A 27,909-nucleotide genomic window follows, 5' to 3' on the forward strand; every position below is an offset into this window, starting at 1 on the left:
GTGTGGGGTTGGTGTGGGGGAAGTGTGGGGTTGGTGTGGGGGGAGTGTATGGTTGGTGTGGGGGGAGTGTATGGTTGGTGTGGGGGGAGTGTATGGTTGGTGTGGGGGGAGTGTATGGTTGGTGTGGGGGAGTGTATGGGAGGTACAGGTGGGGCAGAATATTTTGTACACAGGTGTGTACAGGAGCAGACGCCTGCTGACTCCTGTTAGCAGGCTGGCAGCTTTTCCTTTCCCATAGCTCATGGTATGTCATACCTTACTAGTTGTCACTGGAACACGGTGCACTAATCGATTAACAACCAGATGCCCAATTGTTGCTGGACGAACAAGGGAGTTTAGTTACGGTTTGACGCCCCCTTCCAGGACTCGAACTCGTTCTAAAATGCTTGTGATGTATGGTCTCCACCTCAGGTGTCCTGCCCCTCTGATCTCCACCTGTGTGTATACGTGTGTGTGTGTGTGTGTGTGTGTGTACGTGTGTAGACACATACAGAAACAACCAGTTAATACCCCGTATAGTCTACGTACATACAATGTAATTTAGTAATGCACAAAACTTGATATATTATCTATCAGATACTTTGACGACGGGCGAGTGTAGCGACGGAGCGACACCATTACGCTATATCCAGAGATGTGGTCTTGTTCCGGAGTAAGGCCAGTGGTTGGACGGGACTTGAAGAGTGTGGGTGGAGTCCCGTTGTTTTGGCAGTGAAAGGCCTAACATTGTGACCCCTGTGACCCCTCGTTCAAGTCCGACCTTTACCAGTCGTTGCAGCAGTGGACGGGGACACTGAGTGACCCTTCGGTATCAGTTCATTAACCTATTGGAGAAGGGGAGCAGAGGAGTGACTCTGCTAGTTATGTTCATGGACAGTGGGGTCTGGAGGGGGTGTGTCTGTGGACAAGAGGTTAGTGGTCTGACCCCGCTTGACCTGTGCCTGCTGCTGGGAGGGTGCTGGGAGAGGTGGCCCTGCTGGGAGGGTGCTTGGAAAGGTGGCCCGCTCCTGCCTCTCACTAGACCACTAAGACATGGCCTTAGCTGCCATGGAAGTCGACCAAAACACTCAGGTAATATACACAGATTTCACAAAAGCTTCCGACAGGTGTGACCATGGTGTTACTACACACAAAATACGCACCTGGGACCAGATTCACGAAGCGGTTACGCAAGCACTTACGAACCTGTACATCTTTTCACAATCTTTATCGGCTTTGTTTACAATTATTAAACAGTTAATGAGCTCTGAAGCACCAGGAGGCTGTTTATAACAATAACAACAGTTGACTGGCAAGTTTTCATGCTTGTAAACTGTTTAATAAATGTAACCAAAGCCGTCAAAGATTGAGGAAAGATGTACACGTTCGTAAGTACTTGTGTAACAGCTTCGTGTATATCTGGCCCCAGGAAAATTTATTTGCAAAGTCGGATGATGAATCTTTCCTCTCCTAACAAAGAGAACCCAGAATGTCATAGTCAAACTAATATCCAGATTACCCACTGTGAAGACCTTAGACCGTGAAGGTACTGTGCTTGCTCCAGTGTTTTTGTACCATTCCCATGTCAGACAAGGACACAAACTATAGTACAATGTCATCCTTTGCAAACGATACAAGGATTTGTTTGTGAGTGGAAACACCGTGATGCTCACTGAAGACACGTCAAAGCTCTTGCATTTTTTGTGTGTAAAACGCGAAGAAATCAAAACGGGAGCCACATCAAAAATCCCAGACAATTCACGATGACCCAACCCCCCACAGCGGGGAATGAAGACACGACGTTTCGGTCGGTTGTGGACCATTATCGAGTCGTGAGACGACTACGCAAGTCGTGTCGGGCTTCTTGGACACCTGCGCTACCCCAATACACCTGGCTTCTTGCACACCTGCGCTACCCCCATACACCTGGCTTCTTGCACACCTGCGCTACCCCCATACACCTGGCTTCTTGCACACCTGCGCTACCCCCATACACCTGGCTTCTTGCACACCTGCGCTACCCCCATACACCTGGCTTCTTGCACACCTGCGCTATCCCCATACACCTGGCTTCTTGCACACCTGCGTTACCCCCATACACCTGGCTTCTTGCACACCTGCGCTACCCCCATACACCTGGCTTCTTGCACACCTGCGCTACCCCCATACACCTGGCTTCTTGCACACCTGCGCTATCCCCATACACCTGGCTTCTTGCACACCTGCGTTACCCCCATACACCTGGCTTCTTGCGCACCTGCGCTGCTCCCATACACCTGGCTTCTTGCACACCTGCGCTGCCCCCATACACCTGGCTTCTTGCACACCTGCGCTATCCCCATACACCTGACACGGACAAATCCGCCAAGAACACAGACACAAGTGTCAATAAAGTGATTGATGAGAGCGCCGGGCCACAGAGCGCCGGGCCACAGCGCCGGGCCAATCAGCACCAGGAGAGTGTTGTCCAAGCTCCTTGTAGAGTTCTCACCGGCACGAGGCATCAGCCGCCGTCGACAGGCACGTGGGAACACGTCGTAAGAACACTAGCGTCTACGACTTTAAAAGTGTCGGCGCCGGACGTGTCGACGTGTTGCGTCTGTGAATGTCTTCGCCGCCGCGGCTTCCCGCCAGATCGTCCTAGATGGTCTTTTATGTCAATTGAGCGCCCCCCCCGGACGGTGGTCTTCGGGGGTAACAAGAGGTCTTTGGGATCTGCTACAGCCATTGTCGTCGCCATCCTGGCTGGCACTGGCTTGTGTTGTATCATCCTGACCCCAAGTGGTGGCAGCAGCAGCAGCAGAAGCAGCAGCAGCAGCAGAAGCAGCAGCAGAAGCAGCAGCAGCAGCAGCAGCAAATCAGCAGCTCCTCAGCAGTGTTCTTGGGGTGTGGGCGTCACTTGTGGTTACGGCACTTTGGTGTTCCACTTTATGAGCGAGTTGAAGGTGTGTGGGGGGGGGGGGGGCATAGTGTTCAGGTACCTGGTTTGTGTGTTTGTATTCGCCTAGTTGTTGTCGTCGTTGTCTAGTTGGGCTTACGGGGTTGAGCTTCGGGTCTTTGGTGCCGCCTCTCAACTGTCAATCAATGGTGTGAGAGATAGAGGAGGGGGGGGGGGGAAAGGGGTGTGATTGGGGGGGGGGCGGAGGGGGACTTCAACATCAAACAATTAAGAGGTAAACAATGGGTAAAAGGGGACAAGCGTCCTTAACTGAACATAAAGAAATTCCCATACTCGTTTCCACTAGGAAATAATCCACAAGGGATTACTCTAGCACCACATGTTCAACACCATCCCCCCCACACTATCCCCTCTCCCCCCCCACACACCACAACCCTCCTCCTCACCATCCCCCCACACCACTACCCTCCCCCTCACCATCCCCCCACACCACAACCCTCCCCCTCACCATCCCCCACACCACAACCCTCCCTCACCATCCCCCACCCCCCACACCATCCCCCCCATACCAACAAGCCCCAAAGACACACAGCCTTGACCACCCTCCAAGATGCTTTCTTTCTTGGAGGATAGATCTCTATCCTCCAAGCTACTTTCTCCATTGAGAGCATAAGTATCCTGCCATATCCTAGGGAAGCCAATCTTGTCAACTGTGTACCGGAGATGTAATTACACTCTCAAAACAGCCATTACACATCTTAAGACGCTGATTGCAGACCCTTGACGTTCCTAATACTCAGAATCTGGGTCACTCTTCTCTCAAAATGGAAGTTAGCTTAGGGACTTGGTGTAATTACTGTAATGGCTTGGACTTGGATGGGTGAGAGGGTGAGTGCCTCGGCAGCCACCAAGTGTCTCCCTTCTTGTGCTCTACTCACGTGTTCACCAAACTGTTCACTTTTGATCTTGAAAAAAAAATTCTTTTTTCTTTTTTTTCTCTCAAAATGGCTATGTTGTCTTGAAACAACTGGGACTTGGTTCTCTTTATTGAGGTCGTCCTCATTAAGGTCGTCCTCATTAAGGTCGTCTTGCCAGTCTGACCTTACAAGTTTTCACTTTCTTTATCTTTCACTACTCCCGGTCTTTATCTTCCCTTACCCTTCCTTACCCTTCCCTTCCCTTCCCAGGGAGCTGGTCGGCCGAGCGGACAGCACGCGGGACTTGTGATCCTGTGGTCCTGGGTTCGATCCCAGGCGCCGGCGAGAAACAATGGGCAGAGTTTCTTTCACCCTATGCCCCTGTTACCTAGCAGTAAAATAGTTACCTGGGTGTTAGTCAGCTGTCACGGGCTGCTTCCTGGGGGTGGAGGCCTGGTCGAGGACCGGGCCGCTGGGACACTAAAAGCCCCGAAATCGTCTCAAGATATAACCCTCGCCTCTCTGCCCCCACCCCACCCCCCCTTTTCCCTCCTACTCCCCCTCTCTCTACTTTCCTACCCACCCAACTTCTTTTTGTGGGGGGGGGGGGGGAGTAAGGAGGAAGGAGAGGCATAGGTGAAGGGAAGTATAGAAATGGGAAATACAGTGAGAGCTATGAAAGCAGGCGGGCTGTCCGCCTCGCTGACACGATGTGTGGGTGTTGGCATCAACCAGGTAATCAACCAGCTAAGGTAAGCCAGTTATTCCCTACCCCCCCCCCCCTTTATCTCCCTCACACCTCCCCCCCCCCTCCCACACCCCCTTACACGTGGTGGGGGGAGGCAGGCTGGGGGCCCCGGGCACGACCTCCAGCAGGCCCGCTACGCAACTTTCCCCCACTGGGGTGAAACAGGCAAAAACCCACATACTGGGCAGGCCACAAGGTGTTGGGGGGGTGGTGGTGGTAGCGTTGCTGGTAATTACAACAGTAATGGTGGTAGTTGTTGTACAGGGTGATGGTGGTGGTTGTGGTTGTTGTAGAGGATGGTGGTGGTGGTTGTAGGGGGGTGGTGGTGGTAGTGGTCTATGGCTTTTGTGGTAATTGTCAAGTTGGTGGTTGTAGGGAGGTGGTGGTGGTGGTGGCAGGTTGTAGGGAGGTGGTGGTGGTGGTGACAGGTTGTAGGGAGGTGGTGGTGGTGGTGGTTGTAGGGAGGTGGTGGTGGTTCTATTGAAGTAAAAAGCTACACACAAGATTGTGAGTGATTATTAAACGCTGAAAACAAAGAGAGAGCAAGCAAGCAAGCAAGCGAGCAAGCGAGCAAGCAAGCAAGCAAGCAAGCAAGCAAGCAAGCAAGCAAGCGAGCAAGCAAGCAAGCAAGCAGGTCACGGGCTGGACGCAAAGTTTACCAAGAGCAAATAATAAGAAATTTCCATCTGTTTCCTCTCTCTTTTCACTTTATATTCTCTCTCTCTCTCTCTCTCTCTCTCTCTCTCTCTCTCTCTCTCTCTCTCTCTCTCTCTCTCTCTCTCTCTCTCTCTCTCTCTCTCTCTCTCTCTCTCTCTTGTAACAAACTAGGCTGTTGTAAGAATTATCCAGAGTGGTTTATCGACAAGAGAATGGGAAGCTGAGCCCGCATGGTGACCTGACCCCAGGGGATTCGCGGTAGAAATAACCAACGCTTTGTTCATAGCTGCGTATAATGAATCATCCTATAGTATTCAGTAATTTAGAGAAAATTAGCCTTTATTCATTTTGCATTAAAATTGTATGGTATAATAGTACTGGATACAATATCAAGAGTATTCTAATTATTGAGTTTAAGTCACCATCAGTGACGTCACGAATCAGATCTAACTTGTAAGGCGGAGTGACCGGCGGTCATAGGTCAGCAGGGTTGACAGGTCTACGATTTCTCAAAGTTTTAATGACCATTTTTGTGATCGGGAACAGCTCTGCCGTAGATGTTTGTGTAATTTAATTTCAGTAAAATAACTCAACCAGTCTGGATCAATTAAGTACAACAGAGGTTAATTGTTATAACTTAAACCTGGCTAGTAACTTTGTAAAACTTTGACTAGGCGGAAGGATACAATGTTCTGTCTGGGGTAGACGAGACAAGGGAGAGATCAGTGTGGAAACGGGAGCAGCTGGGATAAGAGGCCAACCATCTTACCTCTCCCCAAGACCAGCCCAACATCTAGAGCTGTGGTCGCCCAAGGTATAGTTGCTATTGTTAATTATAGGGATAGTCTTCTCATTTGCCATTCAGGTCAAGTAGGGAGTGTTAAAGTGATAGGGAGTGAACATATTTAGATTTTGTTTTAGTTTTCTTTTAATAAATTAAATTTGTTAATATTTTGCATTTCATTATTTCCATGTGTTTTATGTGTAAACTTGTCCTGGTCACGTGGTCCACACGAGGCAGAGTTGTATTGGGCGCCGATTCAAACATCGAATCGGAATTATCATTACCGTGTAATTTATTCCACACTCAAGTTTCCGAGGTTATAAACTACTAGTGGGGATCAAGCCCCAAGGTTCATTAATTAGCGTGATCGATCCAGACCTCGATCATTGCTCTGTGTAGCTGGTCTGGTGGTGGCAGCGTAGAGGCGACTCTAGGGTTTTGCTCAGAGCCTAGGTCACGTCATACTGGGTGTAGAATCCTAAGTCGGTCAATCGTCTTAGGACCACGTGGCGTGGAGTTGGCTTTGGTAAAAGTTTTGGAGTCCCTTGGTAGAGAATAAAAAAGTAAGAATACGGGTAGAGGGAGTAGAAGGTAGAGAAGTAAAGAGAGAGAACCTAACCCGTGTTACTCTCTCTCTCTCTCTCTCTCTCTCTCTCTCTCACTCAGTCAATCACGCGTATAAACAAGTGCAGCCGCTGATTAGCTAATACTAATTCACTCACTTGGAGGGTTATGGAGGCCACTGCTGGTGAAGCTGCCTCCGCCAGGGCACCACACTCACTGTCTCTACATCTGGACCACCTTTGGACCACCTTTGGACCAACGGGGCCCGCCGTGTTTGGCAGGATATTGGCGCTGTGGAGATGGACTTAACAGGACGCGGCAGAGACGCTGTTGTTGTTTTTAGATTCAGCTACTGGGAACTAAAAGTGCCAAGTAGCACGGGCTATGGTGAGCCCGTAGTGGACTTACCTGGCACAGGAGCGGGGCAAGTAGCACGGGCTATGGTGAGCCCGTAGTGGACTTACCTGGCACAGGAGCGGGGCAACTAGCACGGGCTATGGTGAGCCCGTAGTGGACTTACCTGGCACAGGAGCGGGGCAAGTAGCACGGGCTATGGTGAGCCCGTAGTGGACTTACCTGGCACAGGAGCGGGGCAAGTAGCACGGGCTATGGTGAGCCCGTAGTGGACTTACCTGGCACAGGAGCGGGGCAAGTAGCACGGGCTATGGTGAGCCCGTAGTGGACTTACCTGGCACAGGAGCGGGGCAAGTAGCACGGGCTATGGTGAGCCCGTAGTGGACTTACCTGGCACAGGAGCGGGGCAAGTAGCACGGGCTATGGTGAGCCCGTAGTGGACTTACCTGGCACAGGAGCGGGGCTGTAACTCGACAGAGGCCCCACGAATGGAAAACGGAATTTCACGACACTCCAGCGAGCCACCATTGGTTTAAAGTACATCAGGTTGTGTTCGTTATGGATCGAACTGATGGCAGGGTAACTAACTATCCCGTAACTTGCAGGAGGGGATAGTTACCACCACCCCCCCCCCCCCCGACAGACTCGATCTGTGGGGTGATAAAGGGAAAGAATAACCAGGGGGAGCCTGATAGCTAGGTGGACAGCGCTTCGGATTCGTAGTCCTGAGGTTCCGGGGTTCGATCCTCGGTGGAGGCGGAGACAAATGGGCAAAATGTGTGTTTCACCCTGATGCCCCCTGTTACTTAGCAGTAAATAGTTGCCTGGGAGTTAGACAGCTGCTACGAGCAGCTTCCTGGGGGGTAGAGGCCTGGTCGAGGACCGGGCCGGGGGACACTAAAGCCCCGAAATTATCTCAAGATAACCTCAAGATAACCACAAAACGGCTTCACAAGTTAAACTCCAGTATATTATAGGTTAAACAACGTTTGTAGTGAAGTAATTAGTTTTCATTGAAATAATTGTGTTTGTCCCTCCCCCCCCCCCACTATCTATAGTGGTGGGGGGAGGGGGGCTGGTGGTGGGGAGGGGGCATGGGGGGAGGGGTGAAGGGGTGAAGTCTTGTATATTCAGGTTCAAGTGGTGTGTACTATTTTGGGGAGGGCAACCATGGCTCTTGTTTACCTGGAGGAGGCCAGCCTGGAGGGTGTGATGGAGGGTCCCCCAGCTTGGAGGGTCCCCCAGCTTGGAGGGTCCCCCAGCTTGGAGGGTCCCCCAGCTTGGAGGGTCCCCCAGCTTGGAGGGTCCCCCAGCTTGGAGGGTCCCCCAGCTTGGAGGGTCCCCCAGCTTGGAGGGTCCCCCAGCTTGGAGGGTCCCCCAGCTTGGAGGGTCCCCCAGCTTGGAGGGTCCCCCAGCTTGGAGGGTCCCCAGCTTGGAGGGTCCCCAGCTTGGAGGGTCCCCCAGCTTGGAGGGTCCCCCAGCTTGGAGGGTGGGATAACACTTTAAAAGTGTCCCATCCCGTGTATAACCATTTCTACCACCGCCCATGGGATAGGGTGCATAAATAAATGAGATAGTACTTACAGCACCACTAACTATCCCAACTTCCAGTTGTGTCTGCTACGCTGCCTCGGGTCTTGTCTAGCCTCGCGCCTCTCCTGCACTATCCCTCTACTATCCCTCCATCCCCTCCACGCTCCCTCCAATTTCGAGCCTTCATCTCCTATTCCTCCTCCTTTTGGTGCGTCTTCGACACCCTTTTCTATTCCCCTCATACTTCGCTTTTCTTTATCAGCTGTGCTCTTCAACCCCTTTTATCCTTATCCACCTATACCCCCGCCCCCCCCCCAACCCTCCACCTACACACCCGCCCCCCCCCCCCAACCCTCCACCTACACCCCCGCCCCAACCCCCACTTCTCACCCCTTTTACTTTACCCTAAACTATTAATAAAGATGAAATAATGATCAGAAAACCCCTCCTCCCCTCTTAAAAATAACTAAGTAAATATAATAAAAATAAATCAATGAATTAATAATAATATAAATAGCCTTAAACAGCTTATCAATTATGTGTGACATCATCGGAGTGTGTACATGTGAATACTGCTCAGTATTCATCTATAGACAGTCATGTGTGTTGAAATACACGTGAAGAACTTTACACACACATACACTCTCTCTCACTCTCTCTCTCTCTCTCTCACTCTCTCTCTCTCTCTCTCTCTCACTCTCTCTCACTCTCTCTCTCTCTCTCTCTCTCTCTCTCTCACTCTCTCTCTCTCTCTCTCTCTCTCTCTCTCTCTCACTCTCTCACTCTCTCTCACTCTCTCTCACTCTCTCACTCTCTCTCACTCTCTCTCTCTCTCTCACTCTCTCTCACTCTCTCTCACTCTCTCTCACTCTCTCTCTCTCTCTCTCTCTCTCTCTCTCTCTCTCTCTCTCTCTCTCTCTCTCTCTCTCTCTCTCTCTCTCTCTCTCTCTCTCTCTCTCTCTCTCTCTCTCACTTACTCTCTCTCACACACACACACACACACACACACACACACACACACACACTCACACTCACTCACTTACTTTCACACTCTCTTACACACATTCTCTCACACACCCCCACCCACCCACCTCCTTGATAAGAGCGAGCAAGCTTTAGCTCTCAACCCCCTCCCACACCTGGTGTCAGCAGGGCGGACAGTCCGCCACCTATCATAACTCTCACTGTATTTCCCATTTCTAAACTTGTTCCATCCCCTGTGCCTCCCCCCCCCCCCCCCCCCCAACCCAAAAACAACAGGTGTGAGGCGTGAGGCAGGCTGAACCGCCTTACTCATGTCCTGTTGGGTTAGTTGTGAGTCTTTTTTTATACATTAAAAAATATCATAAAGTGGAGGTGATGGTGCTTGCCTATGAGTACTTAACTATTAGTGACTATACTGGGCAGTGAGGTGTAGCTCTCTATATCTCAGCTACTAGCCTGGTTATACCCGTTGGGGGTATACTTTAACTTTTGTGATGTTATACTTTTTTGTTGAGTCTGGTTTTAAAGCAAGCCAGGCGATGAAAGTGTTGGAAAGCTGTACGCGAGAACAGCTTGCTCAGGTGGCAAGCTACTTTAGAGTGAGTCTAATAAGTAGTAAAGTAGCAGGTAGGCTTAGGGACCTGCTGCTGGGGGACCTCCAGGCGCGGGGCGGCGGCCAAGAAGAGGCAACAGCTCAGGGCGTGAAGAGTAGGGTTGAGGGGCGTGAAGTTTAGGGTTGAGGGGCGTGAAGAGTAGGGTTGAGGGGCGTGAAGACTCGGGTTGAGGGGCGTGAAGAGTCGGGTTGAGGGGCGTGAAGAGTCGGGTTGAGGGGCGTGAAGAGTAGGGTTGAGGGGCGTGAAGAGTCGGGTTGAGGGGCGTGAAGAGTCGGGTTGAGGGGCGTGAAGAGTCGGGTTGAGGGGGCGTGAAGAGTAGGGTTGAGGGGGCGTGAAGAGTCGGGTTGAGGGGGCGTGAAGAGTAGGGTTGAGGGGGCGTGAAGAGTAGGGTTGAGGGGGCGTGAAGAGTAGGGTTGAGGGGCGTGAAGAGTAGGGTTGAGGGGGCGTGAAGAGTAGGGTTGAGGGGCGTGAAGAGACAATAACTTCACCATAGGGTGGGACTGGGCGTAGTATCAAGCTTGAGGTTTGAAGCCTCAGCATGAAGCCTGACGTGAAGAATGTGAACGTGAAGCCTTCAACATGTGAATGAAAGTGACTTCCACAACTTTTCACTGCATTCCCTCCATGTTGACCACCCCGTACAGGGTTCGAGGATTTCCTAACACATTTCTTCGACTCTTTTGTGTTTCCAGCTTCCACTCTCGTCCTACTTTCTCCCACCTTAAAGCGCCTGTCCTTGTTCACCGTCTCAGTTCCCCCTCAGTATTTTGTATGTTGTGATCATGTTCCCTTCTGCTGCTTCTCTCCTGCAGGATTGTGAGGGTTAGTTCCTTAAACCTTTCCTCATACCTTAACCCTCTTAGCTCTGGCACTAATACTGTTGCAAGCACTTGTACTTTAAATTTATTTTTTTTTGCTTCACAAGATATAAGGTTCCAGGCCGGTGCTGCATACTAAAATATTGATCTAACAGAGGCTGTGTAAATTCATTCGAAAGTGCCTTAATTTTAGTGTCTAAATGACGTTCTGATGTTTACCAGCGTCGCATATGCTGCTGATGTTACCGTGCTTGTGTGTGTGCCTCTTGGAATTATGAGGAGTAAAGGTCTTTTCTCTTCCTTTTGTCTTGAGAATGTTACGCATTCTAGTAAGTTGTAATTGCTGGCTGCAGATCAGGAGGCCTAAATTTAGATCAGTTTCAAATCCTTACTAATTCTAGACCAGTAGTAAAGGATCTTTTATTTACTAGGTCGGATATTTCACCACCTCTAATTAAAGAGAATGTGAGCACAGAACACAATATTCAATCAGCGTAGTATTCCAGTATGTTGACTTAATATTGGCCTCTCACTTTACCTAGCCTTTTTACCTAGGCTTTTTACCTAGGCTATAATAATAATAATTAATAAAGGTACTTACTTCGTTCTACTTACCCTGAATAACAAGGACTTAAATAAGTTAGTAATTTTCCTAATTTAACGGATAACAAACAGGACATTAAAAGGTAAAAAATAGGGCGGCCATGACTTGTTACAAATTTCGCCCCATTAAATGAGATAATATAATAGTGACCCCTACCCCCCCCCCATCCTGCGGGGAAGAGCATGGTTTAAAATACCACAGTTTACCCATGAAGGGCGAGCAAGTTTCAGCCCCGCTCCTGTGCCAGGTAAGTCCATCACGGGCTCGCCATAGCCCGTGCTACTTTGAACTATTAGTTCCCAGTAGCTGAATCTTAAACAACAACAGCAACAGCAACCACCATGAAGGGAGGGAACGCAAACTAAGCTAAACTCGCCGGCTCAGTTTCTCTCACACACGTAAAATGCTAAGCAAGTCTTATTGCAGCATTACGAGAAGGACTTGAAATGGTGTAGGAGAGGGACTTATTAGCTGGCCAGCTTCGTAGCAGCTCTTAGAGTGCCGTTGGGCGGGTGAAGATTGGAGGAAAAATCTTTTGCATTTCGCGGAAAGTTGGTGAACGTTTTCTGTGGTGCGGGGCAGAAGCTGCCAGTGGCCTTCCCGTAGAGTTCATTGTCGCTTGAGTTCATCCTGGGGGGCAGATTCACGAAGCGGTTGCCCAAGCACTTTAGAACTTGTACATCTTTTCTCAGTCTTTGGCGGTTTTGTTTACAGTTATTAAACAGTTAATGAGCTCCGAAGCACCAGGAGGCTGTTTATAACAATAACAGTTGATTGGCAAGTTTTCATGCTTATAAACTGTTTAATAAATGTAACCAAAGCCGTCAAAGATTGAGGAAAGATGTACACGTTCGTAAGTACTTGCGTAACTGCTTCGTGAATCTGGCCCCCCAGGTTCGTAAGTACTTGCGTAACTGCGTCGTGAATCTGGCCCCCAGGTTCGTAATTACTTGCGTAACTGCGTCGTGAATCTGGCCCCCCCAGGTTCGTAAGTACTTGCGTAACTGCGTCGTGAATCTGGCCCCCCCAGGTTCGTAATTACTTGCGTAACTGCGTCGTGAATCTGGCCCCCCCAGGTTCGTAAGTACTTGCGTAACTGCGTCGTGAATCTGGCCCCCCCAGGTTCGTAATTACTTGCGTAACTGCGTCGTGAATCTGGCCCCCCCAGGTTCGTAAGTACTTGCGTAACTGCGTCGTGAATCTGGCCCCCCAGGTTCGTAAGTACTTGCGTAACTGCGTCGTGAATCTGGCCCCCCAGGTTCGTAAGTACTTGCGTAACTGCGTCGTGAATCTGGCCCCCTGACTTTTGCCAGTGCAGGCAAGTTTCTTTTCTTTTGAAGGAATATTCCTGCGCGGGCCCTAAGCCTCTGACTGGCCCACCAAGTGTTACTACACACTAATGATCACATGCCTCTGTCACTAACCATCCTCTGTGATGGGGATTTCTAGCTTTACGTAACTAGTTCTAGACACACACACTACTCCTTCATATAGTCTAGGGCAGCTGCACAAAGGCATATACTTGTATTTACCTAAATGTGTCAATACAAAAAGAGGGTATTCACCCACTATTCAAGTATCTCACACACACCCATTAGCAAGAAATGTAAGGAGACTCTTAATCTTTTTAGAGCAGTTACGCTTGAAACAGTTGCCTGCTCTAGCAAGTTCAAGGACATTTATGGAGACAATAAATTACATCTCAAAGGGATCGAGTCGCTTAGGCTATTTCTACCCTATGAAATCTACTCTTTCTCAATCTACCCCTGTTTCTACTCTATCCAAAACTGTAAGCTCTGGCGAGCACTGTGTCTACACCAACGGCTCGGTCCAGTTGTCAACCGGATGGAGTGCAACAGCCTGTTGATTTTATATAGAAACAATACTTGCATTCAGACTACCAGTGTCAGGCTAAACAACGGGCTGACCTCTACACCACCACACCTGGCGCCGCCACACCTGGCGCCGCCACACCTGGCGCCGCCACACCTGGCTGCCCGGACAGTAAATACAGACGGAATCACTTTCTGTGATTCAAAGTGTGTTCTTCAAGTACTTGAAGACTGCAAATTTTATTGCGATTTTTATTATTTTATTATTGTATTATTTGATTTCATAGTAATATACTATTTTTCTTTCATGTATTTTATATAATATATATATATATATATATATATATATATATATATATATATATATATATATATATATATATATATATATATATTATATATATATAATGTATATATATATAATTTATTTTTCTATTTTCTATTTATATATATTTATAACTATTTATATTATATTTTATATTTGTTTTATATTTTTATATAATATAGGAGCCATATTTTACAATGTCAATGATTTAGTTGTGACTAGACGAACGGGCTTCCATTTCCCACATGTTTTTTATGTCATGTTTGGTGCCGTCACGGGACGCCGTGACTGAGCAACTTACTGCAAGTTGCATCATTGACGTGGGAAATCTAATATATATTTTTGTTGTATTGCAGGAGTAGCCGCGAGAATTGCGAGGACGGGCGTGATGGCGGAACCGGACGCCACGTGCCGGAAAGGCGGGAAAGTGGGCGTTTTCCATCGGCCGCGAGGCTCCTGCGTTCCCTCGCGCGCCATCGCGACGACGACGCGAATGGGGCGCGACCCCGGGACACGTCGGAGCCGCGACTCTCGCGCGCCAACCCCCACTACCACTCTGAGGGCAAGGGCCTCAAGAAGAAGAACAACTGGACCTCGGAGCGCGAGCTGAACAGCTCCGTGAGCCCCGTTCCTCACAAGGAGCGGAGCCACAGCTTCTGCGAGAAGACCAACAACAGCAGGCGACGCTACTCCTACCACGATAACAAGATGCTGAGGGAGGAGGCGCGGGCACGTCTCGACCGTCATGACCACTCTCCCTCGCTACTAGAATGTTCCAGTCCCGCCCCCGCCTCGCCCCACGCCCCCGCCTCCGCCTCGCCGCACGCCCACGACCCCGCCTCGCCCCACGCCCCCGCCTCGCCCCACGCCCCCGCCTCTCCCCACGCCCCCGCCTCTCCCCACGTCCCTCCTCACTCACCCTCGCCAGAAAACACAAATGAGAACATCTATGAGAACCTACCCGCTCATTTATCCAGCGATGAGGGACTCATAAATGGCGGAGTGGGTCACGTGACCGTGGAGGGCGTGCAGACGGAGGCGCACACGCGCCCCCTGGACCGAGGGGAGCGCCGCTCCGCCAGGAAGCTGACGAAGGACTCGGGGTACGAAACGTCTCACTACAGCGAGAGCGACTACGCCAATATTGACCTCTACTCCGAGGGTGACGGCGATGACGTCACCCTGGCGCCGGAGTCGGAGCTGGCGCCACCGTCGCCGCTCCTCGACACGGGCGCCGCCGCCCACGACTCCCCTTCAACTCTCCACGATGCCACTCGTCGCCTCACGCCCAACATGTTAAGGTAAGTACTTCCTTTCTTGGATCCCTTGCAATGGCAACTTTGCCGACTCAGCAATACACGTTATTGAAAGGTAAACTTAAGTAGACAGTTGAGAACGTCTTGAGTGACGGTACTTGGACAGTCCCGAGACGGGAGGGAAGCAGGAACCCACAGGTGCCGTTGACAAAAAAATATATATATATACCAGCCTGGGGCAATGCCTGGGGCATTGATGGATTGTGATGGTAGTGCCTGAGGCACTGACCGATATTTAACTCAATTAAATCATGAACTAGTAATATCGTTAAGATACACACTAACAACCCCATTAACAGTCTTGGTGTACGTTAACACACAATGATCTCAGGGGCTGGACCAATGGTCTACAAGGTAACAAGCTGACCAGGTTCTTCAGGTTTAACAAGTGTCGTGTCTCAGTGGAACAACGTTCTTAGTAGCTCCTACTTATATATATCTCCGATATTTTAACTCGTCTTCAGGTTATCTTGATTTCGGGACTTAGCGTCCCCGCGGCCCGGTCCTCGACCAGGCCTTCTTTTTGTTACACATTCCCAGGAAGCAGCCCGTAGCAGCTGTCTACCTCCCAGGTACCTATTTACTGCTAGGTGAACAGGGGGCATCAGGGTGAAAGAAACAATGCCCATTTGTTTCCTCCTCCACCGGGAATCGAACCCGGAACCTCAAGACTATGAATTCGAAGCGCTGTCCACTGAGCTGTCAGGCCTCTTCACATACAAAGAAAACCATCCTAGTGTACGAGATTGAAGATTTAGACGAGCCCGACCTTCCAAGTGGTTGGGCACCATTCCTTACCCTCCGTCACATCCCAAATCCTTATCCTAACCCTCTTCCTAGTGCTAGATAGTCGTAATGGCTTGGCGCTTTCCCCCCTGATAGTTCCCTTCCCTTCCCATCGATTTCCAAAATGAACAAATCCACAAGGGCCGTGACGAGGATTCAAACCTGCGTCCTTAGCGTCCCAGACGCTGCCTTAATCGACTGATGAGCTACGACATGGTCAAAATATATTTTGTTCATTTGACGCATCACGTAATTGTGATTTCTGGTGTAGTGTTCCCAAATGAGTCTACGCAACCCGTTCTCGCAAATTTAATAAGTCAATATTGACTTTACGAATTTGCGAGAACGGGTTGGTCTACGATAGCTGTATGATTGTGTATTGGAGTTGTTGTTTTAGCCACTGTGCAATTTCGTGGTGAATTACTGAGGGTGGCAGGCGATAAGTGTGTGATAGTGGAGATAAGGTGGTGATACCACATGAGATCCTCAGTCAAGGAGTGTTGTGTGTGCTGGCTAGACTCGCTTCCCCTTGTTGACATTATATATATATGGCTTGTGTGAGCTGGTAGTGAGCGGTGGCAAGGGAAGCTGTTTTGGTGAGAGTGGGTCGCGCGAGCTTCTCATTAACTTTATCGTGTTGTGCTTGGCCTGGTTGATCCAGCAGCCTATTATTGTGGAGCTCGAGGCGTGCCAGGCTTGGTATGTGTGAGGTGCCTGTGATAAAGTGATATGTTGATTATTTCTTACGCTGGGAATCGGGACTTGAGTGTTGTTTGGGGAGTGGAGAGGCGCTTTCCTGAGGCGCCATGGTGATGTGAACACGTGGTGACCTGGGGGCGTGGCCCCTGGCCCCACACCTGGTCCCTGGCCACACACGTGGTCCCTGGCCACACACGTGGTCCCTGGCCACACACGTGGTCCCTGGCCCCACACCTGGCCTCTTGTGGTCACGCCATCGTGCACCGCTGCTTGCGAGTAGCGTATATGACTGCTGTACGGCACTGTGCCTGTAATTAGTGCCACGTGGCGGCGGTAAGCACCATGCTGAAGTGGCGGTACAGCAGTAAGACCCGTCGCAGCAGCAGCAGCAGCGGCAGACACAGCAGCAGCAGCAGCAGACGGCGTCCCAAGTCCTTGATGGAATGTGGCTGTAACAGGTAATGATGTCCGGGCTGTGGTAGCAGAGGTTGGCAGTAGCTTTCAGTACTGTAGCTGGTGGCGTATTCACTCTCAGGCTTCATATTGTCGCTTCATAACTACTCTCTCTACTGGGGATGCCCCTAACATGTCTCCCACACCCCCAACCAAGGCCCTTCACTATCTAAATGACCCCTTGTCACTCATTTGTGTATAGTAATTTATTTATTTAAAAATCTGGTCTTAATTCTTACCATATGTGTTGTACTGATGAAATATTTCACGTTCCTTCAACCCTCGACCCCGTACCCCTCATACCTGTGATAGCGAAGGGAGTGATATCTCAACCCCCCATCCCCAGGGTTATGATATCTCAACCCCTGGGGGGGGGAGGGGGGATGGTTGAGGAGGTAGACAGAGTGAGAAAGAGGGTGAGAGAGGTATGGAGGGAGAGCAAGCCGCCATAAAGGTTAGATATGAGAAATGTAGATTGATAGCAGGCGGACTGTCCGCCTTGCTGACACGATGTGTGGGTGTTGGCAGCTAAACTTTAGATTACTCTCTCTTGTCAGGGAGCTGTGTGTGTGTGTGGGGGGGGGGGGGGCGGGGGTGTGTGTGTGTGTGGTTCTTCGTAGGTATTTCAGCACATATGGATGTATATAGATGAATATTGTGTAGCATCACACAGTATTTGTGTGTATACACTCAAGCGTATGTATGCTCATCACCTGAGTGTATATGCGTATATACATTCATATACTCATATACACCAGCGGGCCGCTCCAAGCAACAGCCTGGTGGACCAAACTCTCACAAGTCAAGCCTGGCCTCGGGCCGGGCTTGGGGAGTAGAACAACTCCCAGAACCCCATCAAGCAGGTATATGTGGGCCTGCGGGCCGCTCCAAGCAACAGCCTGGTGGACCAAACTCTCACAAGTCAAGCCTGGCCTCGGGCCGGGCTTGGGCAGTAGAACAACTCCCAGAACCCCATCAAGCAGGTATCAATCAGGAGGTCCACCAGGCTGTCGCTTGGAGGCCCACACTGACTGTTGACTGACTTAGTCAACAGTACAATCGCCACAATATTTAGACAGACAGACAGACAGACAGACAGACAGACAGACAGACACAGACAGACAGACGGAAAAGGGGGGGGGGGATGGGAGGGTTAACGCTGGGTTAAGTATCTTTCTTCCCCCTTCCATTTCCCCCCTCTCCATCCCCCTCTTCCCCCCCCCCTCTCCCCCCTCCCTCTCTTCCTCCCACCTCCCTCTCAGCGTCTTGTTAGCCACCTCCCCCAAAAGCTTTCGTCGCACCATTTTACATCTAATATATATATTTTCCCGCTAAACAAATATGCTTTAACAGCCTTGTGTCCGAGGCGGGAGGGAGACAGGAGAGAGATCTTATCAGGGTGAGGCATTGTTGGCTGGTTCACACTCTGCACACTTTGTCTCAGCCTCCACCACCACCTTGTCTCAGCCTCCACCACCACCTTGTCTCAGCCTCCACCACCACCTTGTCTCAGCCTCCACCACCACCTTGTCTCAGCCTCCACCACCACCTTGTCTCAGCCTCCACCACCACCTTGTCTCAGCCTCTACAACTTTGTCTCAGCGTCCAACAGAATTCTGACTAAAAGTTGTGAAAATGTTCATTTTTATTTTTCATTTTGCGTTCATGTTCACTTTTGCGTTCTTTTTCTTATGCTTTTATTACTGTTTTATGGTTGAATATTTTAGGTTATATATGAAAAGTTTAATATATATATATATATATATATATATATATATATATATATATATATATATATATATATATATATATATATAATAGTGTGTGTGTGTGTGCTCTAGATCTAGTCGTAGCTCTAGAGCTATCTGATAGAGCAACTCCTAGAGGCTCTATGAGGCTCTATATTGTCTACGGGCTACTCATGCCCGTGTCACCACCTTGGGTGACTCTGTCGTCATCAGTCAGTCAACCGGCTCTATTGTGAGGTCCAGTTGTGCTTATTTGGGCCTCGAGGAAGATCAACGGGTACACCGTTCACCAGCCACGCCCCACGCTGACCACGCCCACACTGGCCACGCCCACACTGGCCACGCCCATCCTGGCCACGCCCACACTGGCCACGCCCACACTGGCCACGCCCACTGGCCACGCCCACTTGCCTGATCATCAGAAGTTCAATACAGTGACACTCTTCATAGGTTTTCCTTATCATGTTTACATCTAAAGTTGTGTACAGAATTGCCTTCGCAACTTCCTAGTCCAGTCCGCTCCACTTAAGACTCCTGAAAGACTGAAAGACTGAAGACTTCTTTCAGGCATCACTGTGACTCGCCTGTGTTTCCAGTTTCCAATTATGTCCTCTCGTTCTGCTCTTGATTTGAGCGTTGCTTCTATGTCGACTTTGTCAACTTTGGTATCGTGTATGTCGTTAACATGTCTGTCATGTTCCTTCTTTCTCTCCAGTATCACGAGTTCCCCTCAGTCTTTCTTCATTGCTCAGTCCCCTTAGCTCAGGAACGAGCCTTTTTGCATATTTTATTTTGCATTTTCCTAGTTTTGTTTACGTAAGGGGTTCCATGCCGGGGCAGCAGACTCAATAACGGGTCTGACAAAGGGAGTGAACAGCGTGAGTCAAATTTCCGACTCACAATCCTCCGGCCATCTGGGCCAAAACATAGTACTAAACTACATAGTCATGCACAAAGTACATACAATTATGCACAAGTTACATACAATCACATACAAACTGCATATAATAACACACGAAGTACATACAGTCACGCGCAAGTTACGTACAATCAGTCATATCGCGTCAAAAACAATCCCCCCTTCCTCCTCCAGAAGTCAATTAAACAACCCTGACAACCGTGCACAGGTAATCCCCGGGGGAAGCGTGTTCGGGGAGGGACCGAGAGAGGTCATTGGCTTTCGTTGGCCGTTATGAATGGAGCGATTGTAACCCTGGAGTGAGTTATGAGTGTGAGGGAGTTGATTGTGGTGGTTGGTAAAAGGTCAGGTGTGAGGGGGCTCACTGCTGACCTGGTGGGGGGGGGTCCCTCTGGGTCACTCGTGGTGGACCCCAGCACGGGGTCAGACCCCCCAACACGGGGGTCAGCTCAGATAAGTTGTCCATGTATGGGAAGTCTGGTGGACCAAGCTCTCACAAGTCAAGCCTGGCCTCGGGGAGTAGAACAACTCCCAGAACCCCATCAAGCAGGTATATGTGGGCCTGCGGGCCGCTCCAAGCTACAGCCTGGTGGACCAAACTCTCACAAGTCACGCCTGGCCTCGGGCCGGGCTTGGGGGAGTAAGAACAGCTCTCAGAACCTCATCCAGGTACAATCCAGGTGTCGGCATCCCTAGGGGCGGCGAGAATGCTGCCGTACTTGCGTATCAGTACTTAACACTCTGTATTTACCTGTTGTGTTGTCATGTAAGTTTGACATTCAAATTCCTTGTTGAATCAGGTCTTAAATTTGTGGATGGAGGTGGCTTCCACAGCTGCAGTGTGTAGCTTGGTGTGTGTAACTCCACATGCGTTAAGAAGAATCGTTTTGAACCGGGGCTCGAACCCCGGGCCTCTCCACTGTTGAGGGCTGATCACCTCAGCCACCACAGCATATGACGCTGTAACGAGCCTCGACCCACTCGGACACGATAAAATAAAAGTTGACCAATCTGGAACACGAGTGAATTCACTAGGAGGTTCTGAAGACCCAAACTGGTGCCCAACCAGGATTTTACGATTGGCCCACCTACACTATGTTATCTTGAGATTATCTTGAGATGATTTCGGGGCTTTTTAGTGTCCCCGCGGCCCGGTCCTCGACTAGGCCTCCACCCCCCAGGAAGCAGCCCGTGACAGCTGACTAACACCCAGGTACCTATTTTACTGCTAGGTAACAGAGGCATAGGGTGAAAGAAACTCTGCCCATTGTTTCTCGCCGGCGCCCAGGATCGAACCCGTGACCACAGGATCACAAGTCCATTGTGCTGTCCGCTCGCCCGACCAGCTCCCCGGCTGGCTTGCTGGCTTGCGGGTAGTGGGGTCCAAGGTGTGAACCCAAGGTGAGGGAAGATCTTAAGGTGGGCCACCTTCAGATCAGGATGATGTTCTCATATCAAAATATATAAATTTCTCATTAATATACATCACGCTATTGTGATTTCTTTGTGATCATGATGAGTTATATATATGTAGGATGGTGGCTATACAAGAGAGCTTCTAAACCCTTTATTCTGTGTTGGTAAGGCCACTACGGGCTCACCATAGACCGTGCTACTTGGAACTTTTGTTCTCAGTAGCTGAATCTTAAACAACAACATCTGCAGCAAACAGGTTATTTATCATTGTTATTGTGAGGGTCTTGTTGTTGGTCCTGTAGGAGTTTTCAAGTGCTTGAAGACTTTGAATCACCAGAAAACTTTTCCTCCTTGTACTCACCTAGTTGTGCTTGCTTGGGTTGAGCTTCGGCTCTTTGATCCCGCCTTTCAACCGTCAATCTACTGGTGTACAGGCTCCTGGTGTTACGTATTTGTATCTGGACAAGCCCAACCACTTACGGTGGACGGTAGTCTTGCTTAATGCAGGTCGGCGTTCAATCCCCGACCGTCCACAAGTGGTTGGGCACCATTCCTTTCCACCGTCCCATCCCGAATCCTTACCCAGACCCCCTTCCTAGTGCTATACAGTCGTAATGGCTTGGCGCCGCCTCCTGATTGGTCCCTTCCCCTGGTCTCTGGAGAATGCATAACGAGCTAAACCTCACTCCTTCGTAGGCACTATTAGGTAACCTCCACCCACACTACCACCACCACCCACACCACCACCACCACCCACACCACCACCACCACCCACACCCACACCACCACCACCACCCACACCACCACCACCACCACCACCCACACCACCACCACCACCCACACCACCACCACCACCCACACCACCACCACCACCACCCACACCACCACCACCACCACCACCACCACCCACACCACCACCACCACCACCCACACCACCACCACCACCCACACCACCACCACCACCACCCACACCACCACCCACACCACCACAACCACCACCACCCACACCACCACCACCACCACCCACACCACCACCCACACCACCACAACCACCACCCACACCACCACCACCCACACCACCACCACCACCACCCACACCACCACCCACACCACCACCACCCACACCACCACCACCCACACCACCACCACCCACACCACCACCCACACCACCACCACCACCCACACCACCACCACCCACACCACCACCCACACCACCACCACCACCACCACCACCACCACCACCACCACCACCCACACTACCACCACCCCACACCACCACCACCACCCACACCACCACCACCCACACCACCACCACCCACACCACCACCACCCACACCACCACCACCCACACCACCACCACCACCACCACCCACACCCACACCACCACCACCCACACCACCACCACCCACACCACCCACACCACCACCACCCACACCACCCACACCACCACCACCCACACCACCACCACCACTACCCACACCACCACCACCCACACCACCACCACCCACACCACCACCCACACCACCACCACCCACACCACCACCACCCACACCACCCACCCACACCACCACCACCCACCCACACCACCACCACCACCCACACCACCACCACCACCCACACCACCACCACCACCCACACCACCACCACCACCCACACCACCACCACCACCCACACCACCACCCACACCACCACCACCACCCACACCACCACCACCACCCACACCACCACCACCACCACCACCACCCACACCACCACCACCACCCACACCACCACCACCCACACCACCACCACCACCACCACCACCCACACCACCACCACCCACACCACCACCACCCACACCACCACCACCCACACCACCACCACCCACACCACCACCACCCACACCACCACCCACACCACCACCACCACCCACACCACCACCCACACCACCACCACCACCCACACCACCACCACCACCCACACCACCACCACCACCCACACCACCACCACCACCACCCACACCACCACCACCACCCACACCACCACCACCACCCACACCACCACCACCACCCACACCACCACCCACACCACCACCACCACCCACACCACCACCACCACCACCCACACCACCACCACCCACACCACCACCACCACCACCCACACCACCACCACCCACACCACCACCACCACCACCCACACCACCACCACCACCCACACCACCACCCACACCACCACCACCCACACCACCACCACCCACACCACCACCACCACCACCCACACCACCACCACCACCCACACCAGCCTACTACTCTTTGTTCGGTGATGAACTGGCCGCCCAACCCGTTATCCACACACCAACTGGTCCACTACACCACACACGGCTTTGCTGCGCTCATCAGGCTGGTCGGCCAGCTAGCTGGTAGGGCTGAGCCGGCTGTCTGGGCTGGTCGAGACCAAATCCCAACACCAACGGAATATTTAGTGTAGAAACACCTGCCTGTTTCCCATTTTCTCTCCTATACCTCTGCATATTTTTCTCATATATCTCTATCTGCTCTCCTCTCTCTCTCTGCTCTCTCGCTCTCATCTCTCTCTATCTCATCTCTCTCTATCTCATCTCTCTCATCTCTCTCTCTCATCTCTCTCTCTCATCTCTCTCATCTCTCTCTCTCATCTCTCTCTCTCATCTCTCTCTCTCTCATCTCTCTCTCTCTCATCTCTCTCTCTCTCTCATCTCTCTCTCTCTCTCATCTCTCTCTCTCTCTCATCTCTCTCTCTCATCTCTCTCTCTCTCTCATCTCTCTCTCTCTCTCATCTCTCTCTCTCTCTCATCTCTCTCTCTCTCTCATCTCTCTCTCTCTCTCATCTCTCTCTCTCTCTCATCTCTCTCTCTCTCTCATCTCTCTCTCTCTCTCATCTCTCTCTCTCTCTCATCTCTCTCTCTCTCTCATCTCTCTCTCTCTCTCATCTCTCTCTCTCTCTCATCTCTCTCTCTCTCTCATCTCTCTCTCTCTCTCATCTCTCTCTCTCTCTCATCTCTCTCTCTCTCTCATCTCTCTCTCTCTCTCATCTCTCTCTCTCTCTCATCTCTCTCTCTCTCTCATCTCTCTCTCTCTCTCATCTCTCTCTCTCTCTCATCTCTCTCTCTCTCTCATCTCTCTCTCTCTCTCATCTCTCTCTCTCTCTCATCTCTCTCTCTCTCTCATCTCTCTCTCTCTCTCATCTCTCTCTCTCTCTCATCTCTCTCTCTCTCTCATCTCTCTCTCTCTCTCATCTCTCTCTCTCTCTCATCTCTCTCTCTCTCTCATCTCTCTCTCTCTCTCATCTCTCTCTCTCTCTCATCTCTCTCTCTCTCTCTCATCTCTCTCTCTCTCTCATCTCTTCTCTCTCTTCTCGTACCCCTTCTCCACCCATCTTCCTGCCTGAGTCTATCCACGCACCTATCCCCGCCCTGAGCCTCCTAGCCCCCAGGGGGGGGGGGCCCTGGATGAGTCCAGACCCCCACCAACGCCATATACCACATTGTGAACACCGTTACTGGTCCGATCAGCGACGTTAAGCAACGCTGGGTTTGGTTAGTACTTGGATGGGTGACCGCCTGGGAACACCAAATGCTGTTGGCATTAAATTTGGCACGTGGACAGGTTCTTGGAAGGTCACCATGACAGCTGTGGTACGTACCCGTCATGACAGCTGTGGTACGTACCCGTCATGACAGCTGTGGTACGTACCCGTCATGACAGCTGTGGTACGTACCCGTCATGACAGCTGTGGTACGTACCCGTCATGACAGCTGTGGTACGTACCCGTCATGACAGCTGTGGTACGTACCCGTCATGACAGCTGTGGTACGTACCCGTCACAAACGTGTTGCTGATCCGGAAGCAGTGTTAAATATAAGAAAAATATATGCAACCATATATTTTGGGTCCCTGGGTCCCATATGCAACATCTTACATATTAATATATGGATGCACTTGCAAGATATATGACTTGTCACTTGTGTGTGTGTGTCAAGGAGGCTGTCGTGTACCGGGCAGCGCGCCCGTGCCAGGATGCGCACGCACGCTGACACACACACTGACAAGGCATATGCTTAATGCCCCATTGTGATGGTCTTGCAAGGCATACAGGTATGCAAGGCCTCCCTCCTGTTGCATGATGGCTAGGCTGGCATTTACATATAACAACGTCTACCTCTATACCTTATCTCTTATCTCTTGGGGAGTAGGTATTTGGGCTCGGAATGCTGTCAAGAGATTCCGTCTTGGTGGTGCAGCAGACCCGTGAAGCACTAACGACCCCCCCCCCCCCCCCAAACGCCACTGTGATTATAATTGGGTGGTTCCCAACTGGCCTCTCTGAACCCACACCTCACTTGTTCACCCATGACCAGCTCCTGTTACACTCCTGTTACACTCCTGTTACACTCCTAGTGAACACTCAAAATACATTTGTTAGTGGTTTAGTGTACGAGGCAGAGCGACCCCTGGGCGTGCCCGCCTCCACGCGCTCATCCTGTAAAGGTTTCATGTTGGTGATGGCAATATTATTTTTATTACGAGTTCTTGAATTCCAGAGAAAATTATTTGACATTGCGAACCTTCCGTTATTGGTGTGGTGTGGCAGACTCACAATGTGCTTTGTTTACAAATGGCTTCTTGGATTTAGCAGTACAGTGTATGTGTACGTGTGTGTATGTATATGTGTACAATATATAATATGCAGCAAACCCACAATTGAAAAAAGAAAGAATGCCGAACGTGTTTTCGGCTCAATTCGCCATCATCGGAGCAAGATAGTGTGTCTGTCCTGCTCTGATGTCGGCTCAAGTCGCCTCCAAGTTTTCATTTAAACATATTTCATATTATATAACTACATATTCTGTATTGATTATTTTCTTGTTTAGGGCTTCTATCCCTCTGACTAGTGTTCTTGCATCTTGCTTTAATTGGAAGAGGAGAAATCCTCTCCCAATACATGTTTATAAAAGATCTGTTAAATCAGTATCTAAGACATGTGGAGCGAGCATGTGGAGGAGGACAGAGGTCAAAAGGTCAGCGTCTTGGGCATGGGGCGCGCCTCGCTACAGCTGGGGGGCGTGGCAGAGGGTCAGCCAGCGTCTTGGGCGTGGGGCGCGTCTCATTACAACTGGGGGGCGTGGCAGTGTCTTGTACATTAGTGGGTGTGCGCCTGATGGCCACTGATTGGACACCACGCTGGAAATATTATTGATAGAGTCGAGATACACAGACAATACCTTTATGCCCCCAGCGGGTCGTGGCTTGACCTTTAAGACCGGGCGTCGCGGGCGTGTGCCGGGGTCGCGGGCGTGTGCCGGGGTCGCGGGCGTGTGCCGGGGTCGCGGGCGTGTGCCGGGGGTGGCTCGACCCTGGCGCGATTTTCATGGAGGCGATGAAACAGGTGTAACTAGACGATTAGACATGTCATCAGGTGATTTCCAATAAAGGCAGGGCATGCGTGACACCTGTACGGGGTCACTTGTAGCACCTGTGGGACATGTGTTGCTGCACCTGCAGGGAGTAACATCTGTGTGGTATGCGAAACACTGCCCTATAGGGCATGCGTAACACATGTAGGGCAGGTGTAACACATGTGGGGCAGGTGTGTGTGCTCAACATCTGTTGGAAGATGAGAGTAGCACCAGGAGCTTCCGTCTTGTTCGCCCGGACACGATTCCTTTGTTGGGGCGCCTCTTCCCCCGTTGGTCTCCAGAGCCCTCAAGTGCTTCATCTTGGGAATCAGATCAGAAAGACCTGACTTAAAGAGGCACAACATTTTATTTCCGAAATAAAGATGTTTCCTTTGGGCTTTGTTGCTGTTGAAGTCAAACGTTTCCGGAATAGTGAAGTGTTTGATTTTTTTATCTGGAAGGGAATGACGGTTTCAGCCTCTTGTGTACACATTGGATTTTTCCGTTCCATTACTGCTCTCTCTCCCCCCTCCCCCCCCACCTCATGTAGGGAGATCTTAGTGGGTTAAGATGATGTATAAGACGTTAAGATGATCTTCGAGCATCCTCTACCGGCTTGAGCGGATGCTGCGAGGATGCTCTCGTCCCTCCATATGTTAATCTCTCACCAGGGTGTTGAACAAGATGAAATAAGGCAAGACAGAGAAGGCAGGGTTGACCTGCATATTTCTGGACTGCCAAAATGCCTTTGATACAGTACCACACAGGAGACAGGAGTGTTGTTGTTTTTGTTGTTATAGATTCTACTACTGGGAACAAAAAAAGTTCCAAGTAGCACGGACTATGGTGATCCCGTAGTGGACTTACCTGGCACAGGAGCGGGGCTGTAACTGACAGGAGTGTCATCGGCTATACCATATCTTCCATCCGAGTGGAAGATATGGAAGATATCACACCTCCCCGTAGAGTGGTGTTATCAGGCTATCTTACATATAGACGGTAAGATAGCCATAGCCCCGGGTCTAGCTACTTAAGATAGCCATAGCCAGTACCTCGGGTCTAGCTACGTAAGATAGCCATAGCCATAGCCCCGGGTCTAGCTACTTAAGATAGCCATAGCACCGGGACTAGCTACGTAAGATAGCCATAGCCAGTACCCCGGGTCTAGCCACGTAAGATAGCCATAGCCCCGGGTCTAGCCACGTAAGATAGCCATAGCCAGTGCCCCGTGTCTAGACACGTAAGATAGCCATAGCCCCGGGTCTAGCCACGTAAGATAGCCCAAGGTACATGGTGCACCATAGCTGGTGTGGTAGTTGCGTCACCAGCTTACAGCGATGACTTAAAATGCTTCAGTCTGGCGTAATATACACCGTCGTTTTCTGTAAAGGAATTCAGACTTTTATTCCGCTGTTTTAAGTGACTTTTAAGACGTGAGTTAAAGTCTGTAACGCACACGTACAAATTAGTGCGCGCGCACATAGTAATGATTGTAAGTATGCAGTTTTATTATTGTGGTAGGATACACGGTGATTAGCACGCACGTG

The 27,909-nt window shown here is 50.7% G+C and overlaps 1 protein-coding gene and 1 pseudogene across 3 annotated transcripts in view; both read left to right on the forward strand.

The window, feature by feature from the left end:
* LOC123752012 (protein Shroom) overlaps window positions 1-27,909 on the forward strand; it is a 428,159-nt gene that overhangs the window by 18,748 nt on the left and 381,502 nt on the right. For 2 of the 3 annotated variants that reach the window (XM_069332265.1, XM_069332274.1), the window contains exon 2: window positions 13,969-14,913. In XM_069332265.1, the coding sequence (XP_069188366.1) occupies window positions 13,969-14,913 (945 nt within the window). Of the gene's footprint in view, window positions 1-13,968; window positions 14,914-16,235; window positions 16,872-27,909 lie in introns of those variants that run through there. The other variant, XM_069332277.1, reaches the window with a different exon arrangement.
* Window positions 24,432-24,551, forward strand: LOC123752901 (5S ribosomal RNA; annotated as a pseudogene).

The sequence above is a fragment of the Procambarus clarkii genome, chromosome 4, assembly GCF_040958095.1.
Source record: "Procambarus clarkii isolate CNS0578487 chromosome 4, FALCON_Pclarkii_2.0, whole genome shotgun sequence".
In the NCBI taxonomy this organism is placed as follows: Eukaryota; Metazoa; Arthropoda; class Malacostraca; order Decapoda; family Cambaridae; genus Procambarus; species Procambarus clarkii.